The 12,325-nt window shown below is 41.7% G+C and overlaps 1 protein-coding gene across 2 annotated transcripts; it reads left to right on the top strand.

The window, feature by feature from the left end:
* Positions 1–1,573: 1,573 nt before the first annotated feature.
* n4bp2 (NEDD4 binding protein 2) lies at positions 1,574–12,124 on the top strand. Of its 2 annotated transcripts, XM_026359883.1 has the most exons (17): positions 1,574–2,006; positions 2,515–2,811; positions 2,941–3,505; positions 3,675–3,799; positions 3,959–4,047; positions 4,621–4,697; positions 4,816–4,956; positions 5,998–8,606; positions 8,697–8,782; positions 8,881–8,926; positions 9,072–9,217; positions 9,330–9,454; positions 9,615–9,741; positions 9,911–10,087; positions 10,283–10,451; positions 10,762–10,885; positions 10,978–12,124. In XM_026359883.1, exons 1-17 carry the CDS (start codon positions 1,766–1,768, stop codon positions 11,021–11,023), a joined length of 5,190 nt encoding a protein of 1,729 aa, XP_026215668.1. In that variant the 5' UTR covers positions 1,574–1,765; the 3' UTR covers positions 11,024–12,124. The 2 variants fall into 2 exon arrangements, with proteins under 2 accessions (XP_026215668.1, XP_026215667.1); XM_026359882.1 differs by having other exon boundaries at positions 2,515–3,505.
* Positions 12,125–12,325: the final 201 nt, after the last annotated feature.

Below are 12,325 nucleotides of genomic sequence, written 5' to 3'. Positions count from 1 at the left end.
ACAGACATGGCGGGAGTCGGACACGAACAGCTCACTTCACTTTCTGTTCTCCCCTCCACGGCTTTATTTTTAAATGATCCACAGCATCTGTTTAATGCAGTTGTTATTTCTGTCCAATAATTATCACATGCTCTGGTTTATTTATTATATATTTCTAGTTTTGTGGCTTGTAGCTTAAGGGAAAACTACCATAATTGTAGTAGTAGGTGGCAATGTGAAAAAATGTAAAGGGTTTGTGATGGATACTCAACACGTCTGCTGATATTGCTGTTTATTCTAATCATTATTACTGATACCAGTGTAACTAGTGGCAGGAATTAATTTAGCGCCTTAACTTTCTCAATAAAGAAAAATAAATAAATAAAAAGGAAGAGTACCGACACCTGGCGGCCATCTACTAATTAACAATTCAAAAGTGATCCGACTTCACCTTTCTCAACTATTCTGCAGACTGTCTGCTTTTGCTTAAATGAGCCGTTTGCCCGCAAGTACCCTGAATACCTCCTATTTTTCATTTAGTTCTATCAAAATGGACTAAATTCACAAATGCAGCTATAGAATTAGAAAAAGAAAACAGGATATGACTAAGGTGAGGCTGTCACATTATTATTATTATTACACAATCACATCCAAAAATACTTTTACCTCTAAACTACTGAGATAAATTTAAATAACAGTTTAAATACTATAAGATCATTTTTTGAGCCTAGATTGATCAACTACTGACTATTATATATACAGTAAGGCAGATCCAACTACCAACAGAAAAAAATGTCTTACAGAATTATGCATCTGTATTAACACATCAATATCAGTCTAGTAAAATTATACAACAAGTGCTCTGCATCAGTCAGGTACAAGCAAAAGGAACTTTCACTTTTGATTTCTTTGCATTTTACTGGCAGTACCTTTCATTTTGATACACCTGTTTATGGTATTTATGGTGGGGGGGAAACTAAAAATTAAGGCACTTACAGGTTTAGCAGCAAAACTGAGACTAAAAGTAATGCTTCAAATTCTTTACTTATTCTAAAATGTACTATTACTGCAAGTAGTCTCCGGACATCAGTAAAGCTTAGTTTTTGATTTGAAAAAGGTCTTTGTTAAAACACTACTGCCTCATAAATAACATTTCAGCATAAGCCAAACTAAACTGGTACTAAAAGTACTCATTATGCAGAATGATGCACAGTAAATTATATAGTAATTACTGAAGCATTGATGTGTCAAGATCACGAATGGTGTAGATGGTAAAGTTGGAGCTAATTTAAACTTATGTGGTTGATTCATAATAATAATCTGAAATATCCCAGTTTATTATAAATCAGCATCTGCGAAGTAACTATTAACTAAAGCAGTGAAATAAATGTAGTGGGGTTAAAAAATACAGAATATGAATGTAGTGTAGTAATGTGTAATGTGTAACAGTAACTAAACGAAAACACGTCCGTCAAATTTGAACCTTTAGAACCTGAGGAGCGTACTCAGAGTTAATCCTCTCCACCAAACTTTTATTTTGAAGTGTTGATTTCCGGCGGAAATGGCTCCTGGCGGACTTGATCAGTCCCGGTCTGGGTTTTGTGGTGTAACGCTATTTCCGCCGCTTGGAGTGCTGTCAGATATCAGACGCTCGAGTTTGTTGGACTTTAGTAACTCGAACCCATGCTACAGTAGTATGTGTTCATCTCGGGGCCACCTTTTTGTTGTTCCCCACGTTAGTTAGCTCAGTTTAGCCGCCGATGAGAGCGAACGGCGGCTCCACAGGATGCCTCGGAGGAAGAAAAGCGGCCAGAGCCCAGCCCGAGTCCCCGCCGCCGGGCCGTCGAACGGGGACAGCCCGAGCCACAGCACGGCTTACCGACTCCCCCACGGACATCACGATGCAATGGCGAACAACTTTCCGTCCAGCTCCGACAGGGATACAATCGTCAAAAGCATGCAGGAGATGTTCTCCCACCTGGACCCCGAAGTTATTTACATCGTGCTGTCTGAATGTGATTTTAAAGGTAGTTAAAGACTGGCCGACCTGCTGTGTGACTCCTGGGAATGCTATTTAACGTCAGTATAACCAGGCTAACCTGTTAGCTGGGTAGTTGTGCATTTCGGTCGAAGCATTTTTCTACATGGGTATTATAAACAGCAGCCATTAAACCGCGCTTTGCACATATTTGTTTACCTTCTTCTACCCGCTGCGTCTGAACTGTTTTCATAAGCTATGTCAATGTCAGTCCGCAATAAATGTGACTGATAAATAGTCACATTGTGTACATTGTTTCAGTGGCTTTGTGTTGTGTGCACCTGTAATTATCACTATGTGATTCTCAAATATTCATCAATAGGAAACCAGACTAATCAAAAGCACTGCTCAGTGATCAAACGTTTGTACACTAAAAAGCTGATCCTGGATGAATACTACAAAACAGTCTGCATATATTGAAACACTGAATAATGAACTTTATGTGAAATATAATGAACTTCTTGTCATTTTTGTTTTCCTCCCCGTTTGTAATCTAGTTGAAAATGCAATGGACTCCCTCTTGGAGCTGTCTGTAGCGGCTGAAGTTGCAGTGCCCGTTCCTTCTCCGGTCTCTGGCTTTGAGCGCACTGCTGCAGCACTGCTCAGCCAGCACCATTTTTCTGAACCCAGGCCAGAACCAGGCTCCTCCAAACCATCACAGCAGCCCTCCTCTCCTCCCTACTCAAACCTCTTGACTGATGAGTTGGACCTGCTAGTTGACAGGGAACTAGAGTCACTATCTGCACAACAACATGTTAAGGATGAGCGCCCCAGTAGCCAGTGCTCATCTTCTGGTACGTCCCTTTCCTCTTACCCTCCACCACTATTTCCACAACAGGCCCTCCCTGAGTTGCTTCAGTCAAGCCTGGAGCCTAGATCAAGAGGGCCCTCTACTGAACATCTGGGTCCTTCACCTTTCCTAGATCAGCTCAGCACATGGGAAGACGATACTGCCACGGGGCAGCAGTCGGTGGTGGATTTCACACATCTGATGACTGAGATGCCTGAAGACAAGCGGAAACTTCCTTTGGACCTGGCAGCTTTAGGACGTCGCTCTGCTTTCCAGGTGTATAAAAAGCAAGACCCACTGCCCTGTCTTTCAGAGAGGGTTGGGGTTATGCCATCTGATGCCATAGTTGGAGGAGCAAGATCTAAGACTCAAGAGCCCCTTGGCTGCAAATCATCACCCTGGAACCTGGAGGCGCCAATATTTTCTCCCCGTATGCATGGAAACCAAGTGCCAACCTTCATCACCCCTGTGGTGCAACCACATTCCAACTGGCCTAGCAAACCCAGACATTTCTCTCCCTGGCCCAGCCAGGCCCCAATCAGTCAAGCACCTCTCAAACCTTCTGCTACTATTCCAAAATCGTGGGCTGTGACTGCTGCCGCACAGCGTCTTGACCAGCAGAGCAGGCTCCGTTTGGAAGGGAAGCTGCTTGTGCTGCTACGTGGTGCTCCAGGATCTGGCAAGTCCACCTTGGCAAGGTAAGAAGATTGGGATACTTCATAGCAAGTATCCTATGCTGCCCGTTCCAAGGTCAAGAAGCACTAGAAACAGTTTTGCACTGTGGTCATGTACTGTAACTAAATTGAACTTGTGGTAGCATCACTTGGCATCTGTCTTTATTTATGTGTGTGTGCTTTATTTCTGCAGAGCTTTATTAGAGCATAACCAAGGCGGAGTTATACTGAGCACTGACGACTACTTTACTCGTATGGGAAAATATCAATTTGATCCCACTTTTCTGGCGGAGGCTCACGAGTGGAACCATAAACGAGGTAAATGGGGAAGGGCGGGAAATCTGAAAACGAGGTGCGGCAGGCACAAGTCAAAATCCTAATCTTAAACTGTTGTGCGCGTCTGTTTCATTCCCAGTTGTACTAAAATGATAAATCATTTGTTTCTCTTGTTCTGTCTCTGGAAACCTTATCCCATAGCCAGGGAAGCTTTTGAGAGGGGCACTAATCCAGTCATCATTGACAACACCAACATGCAGGGCTGGGAGATGAAACCCTATGTGGTTCAGGTCAGTCAGCTTCCCAGCAGTTCATTCAGCACAGTAACAGAGCTCCAATACAAATTTTGCCATTGCCCTAGTTGCTCTGGAAAAGTGTTTCATAAAACACCTCTTAGATGGCATCTAATTCATGACAGTGGGTTTGCCAAACTCACTGAAAACAAAACAACCAAAAAATCACCCACATGAAAATCTAATTTTAGCTTTTTTTTTTTTTTTTGGTCGTTTGGATGAAAATAAAAATTGAATTAACAAAGCATAATATATTTAAAATCCCTTTATCTGAGTATCAACAAGTGTGTTGTGATTTTTCATTATTTAATCAGGACTTCCTAGATTAAATTTCATTGTTTCACAGGTACCGAGCAAGAAGGTTTTATTTCCTGCTTATGCACTTATGACTGTATTTTCAGATTCTTAGTCCAATTTTTAAATATAGACTATGTCATCCACATTTTTTTTCTAACATGACATGTACATGTTGTTGAAAAACAAAAATATTGTGGGATTACATAACATTTCTGAAATGTTGCACACATAGTATGAAATGCAAAGAATGGTTGGTCCTTATATCTGTCCTAGGCGCTGAGACATGGATATAAAACCCTGTTCCGAGAGCCGGACACTTGGTGGAAGAACAAGCCCAGAGAACTGGAGAGGTGTGGGAGAGAGAGAAATTACAGGAGTATCTGTTTTTAATCCAGAATGTCATCTGAATGAATTTTTTGCACATGAAAAGCAAAGACTTTATCTGTTTGTGTCCTTGTGCATGTGCAGACGCACTTCACACAACGTGCCAGTGGAAACTATCCGCCGCATGCTTAATGGATATGAGCGCTTTGTGACAGTCCAGTCGATCATGGGTTCACAGATGCCTGAGCGGAAACAGCGCCTTCTTCTGGAGAACACGAGCTTAAAGTTGGTGACACATCAAAGTGTTTTGATACAGATTTGCTTTAAGCTCATCTGTTTGAAATTGTGTTCATGTGTAATATGGTTCTTCTTACATTTTAACTACTCCAGAGTAGACGGCCTCCTTGTCACGCTGCTGCCTTAAATGGAAATTCATTTTTGTAAACATAAATGAAGAGAATTCAGCTCCTTTTTGTTATCATATGTGATCATAATGTCTACCTGTTCAAATATAAGTACAGTATACAATAAAACTGAGTACAGTCCTGGTCAATGAAATGTTAAATTAATACTTCAAAATACAAATATCAGGTCAGGGGACACACTTGGCCAGGTCATATGCTTTTTTTTTTTTTTTTTTTTAGCAGAATGTTTGAAGTTTGTATGTAGGATCATTGTCATTTTGAATCCCGAGATAAATACATTAGCTGTTCATAAACTTTTCCTCATAGTACATATGTAAATGTCATCTGCGCTAATCTTGCTGTAGCCATATAGCCAGCTTACTGTTACTGGTAGTATGGTTCTTCCTAAAGTGCCCAACCACTGCAGCAACTGTCTTCTAGCTTGTGTTCAGTAGGTACCGATGCTCTTGTTCACTCTTTTTTTTTTTCTTTATCAAGTACCACAATGCTAATCACGATGTGGTTTCTAACAGAAACCACATTGTTCTAGCAGTTTCTCACTATGTGAAGCCATCTTGCATTAGGCACAATAATCAAAACTGACAGTGCTGTGGTGTTCACATTATTTTGTAAGCTTATTTATGCAGATCGTCTTCATTGAAAATCTCTGGTACTCTTATATTTGTTGCTGCTATCACGGGTACATTGGCTTTTGTTGGATTTAAGTTATGCTGTAGGGTTTATCTTTTCAATGTAGTCTATCTAACTTGTTGCTTTTAATCAAATGTAATATTAAATAACTAATACGATTATTTTGAATAACAACAATTTAGATATTGCATATGAGTGATCTTAGTTTTATTGTATGCAGACCAATATACCCTTGACAGTTGTCCCATTCAAACTTTCTTGTTGCCTCTAGGACAGTATCCTCTGGAACACCTTGTCCTGACCTGGTAGGGCAGCCTGGATTAATTGAGGGGTATAAGAAATCCCACACTCAGCTGTCATCTTCCCTGCCTGATGTGTCATCGATTGGTCGTTCAAGTAAAGTAGGAAGGTTGGAAGACAACACCAATAAATCTACTGAGTCACTCGTTTTCCCACTTGGAGGAAGACCGACAGAAGACCCTGAATTTTCTGATGGGGATGATGATGAGATTGATATGGGCGACTTGGATTCTGAATTGGATGCCCAGTTACAGATAAATCACTCAGCGGGAGGCCAGAGAATTCCTGACTGCATTGTGGAATCGGTGATGAATGAAGATCATCACAGTGATGAAATTCCAGTGGCTTTCTCTGAATCTATTGGGCAGAGGGTGAAGAGAGAAAGGCAGAGTAGAAGGTCTGGTTTTGACCAGAAGGGGCCCTCAGATCTGGTGAAAGATACTAATCAGTCAGAAAGTGAGGCAAAGGAGAAGGAAAAGAGAAACGAAGGAACAGGGCAGGTTGATCTGTTGACAGTTGAGGAAGAAACAGGAAGGCCTGAGATGTTGGATTTTGTAGGGGACTGGCCTCAAGACTCCCTTGGACAGCGACAGGTGAGGAGAAGAGACAGACACAGAGAAGGAACTGGGGAGGAAGGTGATGGTCGGTCTCAAGAAAATAACAAGCATATAAATAAAGTTCAGTCTGAACCTGCAGTAACAGAGTTTTTGAAGCTTATTGATCTTATTCAGACAGGTGTCACTAACATTCAGGCCAGCTCTTCCCCTTTGTCCTCCCCTTCCAGTAGCTGTGGAGAGGAATTAGAGAAAGGCAGATTTGATGAATCCCATGGTAGTAGATCGAACAGTGAAGAGAGAGAGCAAAACAGTGTTTACAGCAGCAGAGGTGAATTACCTGACTGTGTGTTAGACTGGAAGGAAGCAGACTATAGCAAAGTCAGGAAATCAAAAGGGAATAAGCAGGAGGACCTTAAAACTGAAAATGAAACGAGTAATGAAACAGCAGGGAATGATCAGGTGGCAGGAATTGTCAGTCAAACAGGAGCTGAGGACATGACATCAACCAACACTATAAATCCTCCCTCAACTCTAACTGCTGAGGCACAACCTGGTGGTTGCTGTCTTACTGACAGGAGCACTAAAAACTACACAGATGATTGTGGAGAGAGTACAACGGAGGCTGGTGACAGCTGGGTTAGCGAGGTGTGTCAGAGTCCTGTGTGTGAGGGCTCTGTGGAAGCAGATGTCAGTCAAGGCAGTCAAGAGAGAAAGCAGCGACATGGCCGCAGATCTGGGAAACAGTGCAAGCTAGCGCTCACCTTCACTCAAAACTGCCCTGCTTCTTCATTGAATGCTTTTGAATACCCCAATATTACAACTCAAAACATAGACTGTCAGACTACAAGTAAAGCAGATTTGGAACCTGACTTTAATTCTCCTTCTAATTGCAAAAAACCTAATTTTGACCTGTTTACAGAGTCTCAGGCAAACCTACAGCCTCTTTCTCCTTGTCCGCTGGTAGACACAGGTTGCTTCACCCAGACAGAACCTCAAGACTTTGCCGTTCTTTGGCGTTTGAATCATCAAGACAGCCCTGACAATACAGTCGTCACTGTCAGCAGCCACTCCAGTGACTTCAGAGTCCTGTCTGGCGACTCTTCTCGCTTCGTGCCGGAGATGTCCTGTGCTGTTTCTGCAGCAGTTGCAGTTCAGCCATCTGGTCACAAAGAGGTGCCCTATCGTGTGGTGCATGAGAAAGGCACACAGGTGGAGGAGAAGGAGCTTGGAGCAGCTCAAGACCGGCTCGAGAGCCTGCGTATTCTCATACGTCATTTTAAACTAGTTAGTTTTGATACGCTAGAAGATCTGTATGACAAATGCCATCAGGACCTAGAATGGACCACTAACCTGCTTCTGGATTCTGGAGAGAGGTTCTTTAGAGATGAGGATGGTGCTGGGGATGAGGATGACCTGAATAAATCTAGTTTAAGTGGAGCTGTAGATGAGATTGTGGAAACAAATAAAGGTGCTAAAGTATTAGATGAAGATCTGCAAAAGGAAGCGCCAGTGTGGTTTGAGGAGGGGAATCAGCAGTCAACCTGTGGGACGGGTAATGAGTCGAATGAGAGCTCAAGTAATACTGACATATGTTTAGAAAGTATAACTACTTCTGCGGGAAACAAAAATCAACTTGATACAACCACACAATTAGAAAAAGCTCCTCAAACAGAACTCAGTCGGCCTGAAGCAACAAAAGAAGAGGAACACAGAGTGATAACAGAATCTGACTTAGGTGGTGGTGCTTGGGCTGGAAGCTCAGAGGATGGGGTAATCATTGAAGAATCAAGAATTGAGACTGAGGACGAGATCGCCAGCATGGAAGAGGTCAACCGGCTGCTGCAGGCTGAATTAGAGGAGATGGAGAGAGAGGAAAAACAGAAGGAGGAGGAGAAGACTGAAAGGAGGCAGATGGAGGAGAGAAGGACCAAACACCTGGATATTCAGAGTTTGGAGCTGAAACTACCCACTGAGCTGGCACTTCAGCTCACCGAACTGTTTGGTCCTGTGGGAGTAGATCCAGGTAAATAATACACAGGTGTAACACTGGCAAATACAGTAAATGACAGTGTAAAATTAAAGGTATCCGTCCCCTTTGGGTCACTATGTTCAGGTACATGCTCTGTGGATGACTGTGCAGTGCAGATGGACCTGAACCTGGCTAAATTGCTCCATCACAAGTGGAAGGAGACAGTCCAGGTGAGCTCTTTAATGTTTGGCTATGTAAATAACCAACATTAGTATTATCAATGTAACTGTAAACACATCCTAATCAGGTGTAAATTGTGTTTTTATAGGAAAGACTGAGACAAGCATCTCTTTCCTATCACTTACTTATGGAAAGTAAGTTCACACACAAACACAGAAACATATAAATGCACAAACAAAAATTAAATAGACATACAGGTCCATGCATTAATTAGTTTTGTGTTTACTCTCTATTTTTCTGCAAATTCTGCGAATGACCATCATTTCATTGAATGTTTAGGTTCAGCTGCTTATGCATTACAAGACACCCAACCAGAAGCCCAGAGTCAAATGCCATTTATGGACCACTGGAATGTGTCCCGTCCACATGTCTCTCTTAGAGATATTATAAAGGAGCAGCAGGCTTTGCAGGAGAATGTGAAAAAGGTAGCAGGCACACCTAAAGTATCTGCAGACACACATCTTGATCTTGATGACATTATCATGGTTCGTTCTTCTCTTTGCCATCATGACCTCTTTCCAACTCTCTTAATTTCAGACCAGACAAAGTGGTGTAGACCTCAACCGGCGAGACGGAGCCACACAGCTTAAGGAGAACCAGCTGTATTCCCGCTTCCCCAACATTGACAGGCATTTCCTTAAAGACATCTTCAGAGACCACAAGTGAGCTTGTTTAAAATAAATTTATGTCAACTCAGGTTGTTGATGCAAAAGAGAGATTCCTCCTAAGAAATAGGATTTAAAATGCTCTGAACTTAATGTGTCTAATGTGACAAAACGGTGTGGGCTCTTCACTAATTTGTGTGTCCTTATGCTTTTGTAGTTACAGTCTGACCCAGACAGAGCTGTTTCTTCACTCTCTACTGGACGAGGAACCCGTCAAGACGGTTGTTGCCCCAGAAGCCCCTCGGTCCGACCACCACAGAGCAGCCAGCAAGGAGAGGGAAAAGGTATTCACAAACAGTGGAACAGAGCCAAAGAATACATCCCCTATATATTAACTGTCACTTAACATTTACCCATGTTACCCTCGATTGATGGTGTCATACAAACTAATTTCTAAGTAGCATTGTGAAGCTGAAAGAGTGTCTGTATCTCTGTGTCTTTTTAATGTTTTAGAGGCAGAAGCACCTGGAGTCAGTGGTACTTGACTATCAGGATAGAGAGGACCCAGAGTATGACGACTTCAGGGCCGAGGCCAGCCTGCAGAGGAGCCGACAGCTCGAGAGTTTCTCCAAGGCTGCTGAGGCCTACAAACAAGGACGCAAAGAAGTGGCCTCGTTTTATGCACAGCAGGTACATGTCTATGGAGACTGTTTGCTTTAATATTTATTTATGCAAGCAGCATTTTTATTTGTCTGCGAAGCACTTTTTATGGTTTATTTTAGGTTGTTTTGTCGATTTAGCCTAAATCAATGTTTCAATTTTGCAGCCTTTCATTTTTATTTGCTCTGCTAAACTGAAATGAATTTATACGAACTTTGTTTTCAGGGACACCTGCATGGCCGGCAGATGCGTGAGGCCAATCATCGTGCAGCAGCTCAGATTTTTCAGAGGGTGAACTCATCACTGTTGCCCAATAACATCCTGGACCTCCATGGACTGCATGTAGATGAGGCCCTGGAGCATCTGGCTCAGGTCTTAAAGGATAAAACCACAGGTAGTCAGCAAAATGCTACAGTGTGTCTCATACATATACTTTACTTGGAGAGGACTTCCATTTTACGTTACTCCCATGACAAGGTTGAACAGTACTCCTCGTAACAAGTGAAACTGAACTTAATGTGGAAAATTACTGGCGTGCCGATTAAGACCAGTAACCAGGGACGACTTATACACGTTGTCCAGCTGAACAATATGAGCACATACAACAAGCGTTTGCAAGCGCCATTTTGTGCATGTTGCTCTGGTTAACTGCATTTCTGTGTTTGTGTGTGTCTTTTGTTCTTCTTTGGCCTGTTTCTCGGCAGATTGTGAGCACGGTCTGTGTCGACCTCAGCTCTCTGTCATCACAGGAAGAGGGAACCACAGCCAGGGGGGCATAGCGCGAATCCGCCCCGCCGTCATAGACTACCTCACCAGCAAACACTACAGGTATGCATGCAGATATATAGACATACATGCACACATACATGGATAGCGTTTTCATTGTGACCCACCTTCTCTCCTATCTTTTAATCACACAGGTTCTCTGAGCCAAAGCCAGGTCTCATGTTGGTGTTTTTGAAGTGAAATGAACGTGGTTTGTTGGATTCGATCTAAAGCTGCTATGGAAAACAACACACACACACACACACACACTGTCTCTCTTTGAATAAATCAAAATGTGGCCTTGGTTAAACTGAGGTTAGTTTATAGATCTTAATTCAGATCTTAATCAGACGATAGGTGATAAACACAAAAAAGGTATTTTTATGCATCTGTAAAGTTGGAATGTATGTAAAGTATATTTTATATTTAAAATGTTTTATAGTGTATTTTGCTTTACACTTGCCTTTATGCCTTTTAAAGATTATTTAAACCCCAGTGTTTAGAAGGCTCATATTAAATAAGATGTTATTTAATCGGTCAAACCTTTTACTAATCTGGAGTCATGTTTCAGGTGTGAGAGTATTTTATGCAGCTTCATTTAAATCATGATTGCACGCTGCCTCCTCAGAGGTTGGTCTCTAGGATTTTACGTAAATAGAGCAAGCTTTTTTTTAAGACATAGTTTAAACATTTTATTTGTCGCTAAATCCATACAATACTTGTGTCGCATGCCCTCAGAGGGCAGATCGTCATCTGAGGAGTTATCATCGCATGTCAGAATAAAGAGTGTTTTTCTTTTGGTTGTAGTGTAACGGTGTGTGTCGCTCACCATGAGCCGAGCTTGAAACTCTACAGATGATGAAAAACCAGCAAATGGTTTGAACAACCAAAGAAAATACACAATTGAACATCCTCATTTGTTACTTTTCATACAGTCACTGTCTTTTAGCAGCCGCCTATCCATATAGATAATTTTCAAACTCAGGTAAAGATTAAGTAATCAATGTTAAGTTTTCTTCTCTTTCAAGGCCAGCCGATTATTTCCAGCCTGTTCCTGGTAGCTTTTCTAACACACTGTGCCCAACTTTGTAGTATCTATATTCCTCGGGTGGTTACAGTAGTTTTGTAGGTGAATTGCTTCTGTTTTTCAAGCTGTGTAATTTATTTCACAAAGATGCATCAACGCTGTTGACTACTCTACTTCTACTGACTGTACATAATGTTGTAAATACATTAATTATAAAGAGTAATTTGTATTTTTTATTCATTTATTCAAATGTTTTTTACAGAGACTAATGTATTAAAGAATAAAATCGTTTTCCTTTTCAGTTTAACCAGTGTCCACGTTTGTGTGTTTACATCAGTATTGATAGAGTTTTGATACAGAATTTTGCAGAGACTCAGTTTTCTGTGTGTTAACTAGTTGAAACATGGGGAAAAGAATAAAACCAGCTTGTTAAAACACAGCTTTGGAACAAAGAAGCCTAATTGACCTGGACCCAT

Source organism: Anabas testudineus, chromosome 1 (assembly GCF_900324465.2).
Source record: "Anabas testudineus chromosome 1, fAnaTes1.2, whole genome shotgun sequence".
In the NCBI taxonomy this organism is placed as follows: domain Eukaryota; kingdom Metazoa; phylum Chordata; class Actinopteri; order Anabantiformes; family Anabantidae; genus Anabas; species Anabas testudineus.
Note: the sequence above shows the minus strand (reverse complement) of the source record. Positions and strands in the feature narration are given on the sequence as shown.

What these genes read in the sequence shown, in the direction of transcription:
- n4bp2 (XM_026359882.1), top strand. Translation starts at nt 1,766, where the DNA reads ATGCCTCGGAGGAAGAAAAGCGGCCAGAGCCCAGCCCGAGTCCCCGCC. An exon ending in TGAAACCCTATGTGGTTCAG is followed by an intron (nt 4,048 to 4,620) that starts GTCAGTCAGCTT and finishes TATCTGTCCTAG; the next exon opens with GCGCTGAGACATGGATATAA. An exon ending in CCAGCAAGGAGAGGGAAAAG is followed by an intron (nt 9,742 to 9,910) that starts GTATTCACAAAC and finishes TTAATGTTTTAG; the next exon opens with AGGCAGAAGCACCTGGAGTC.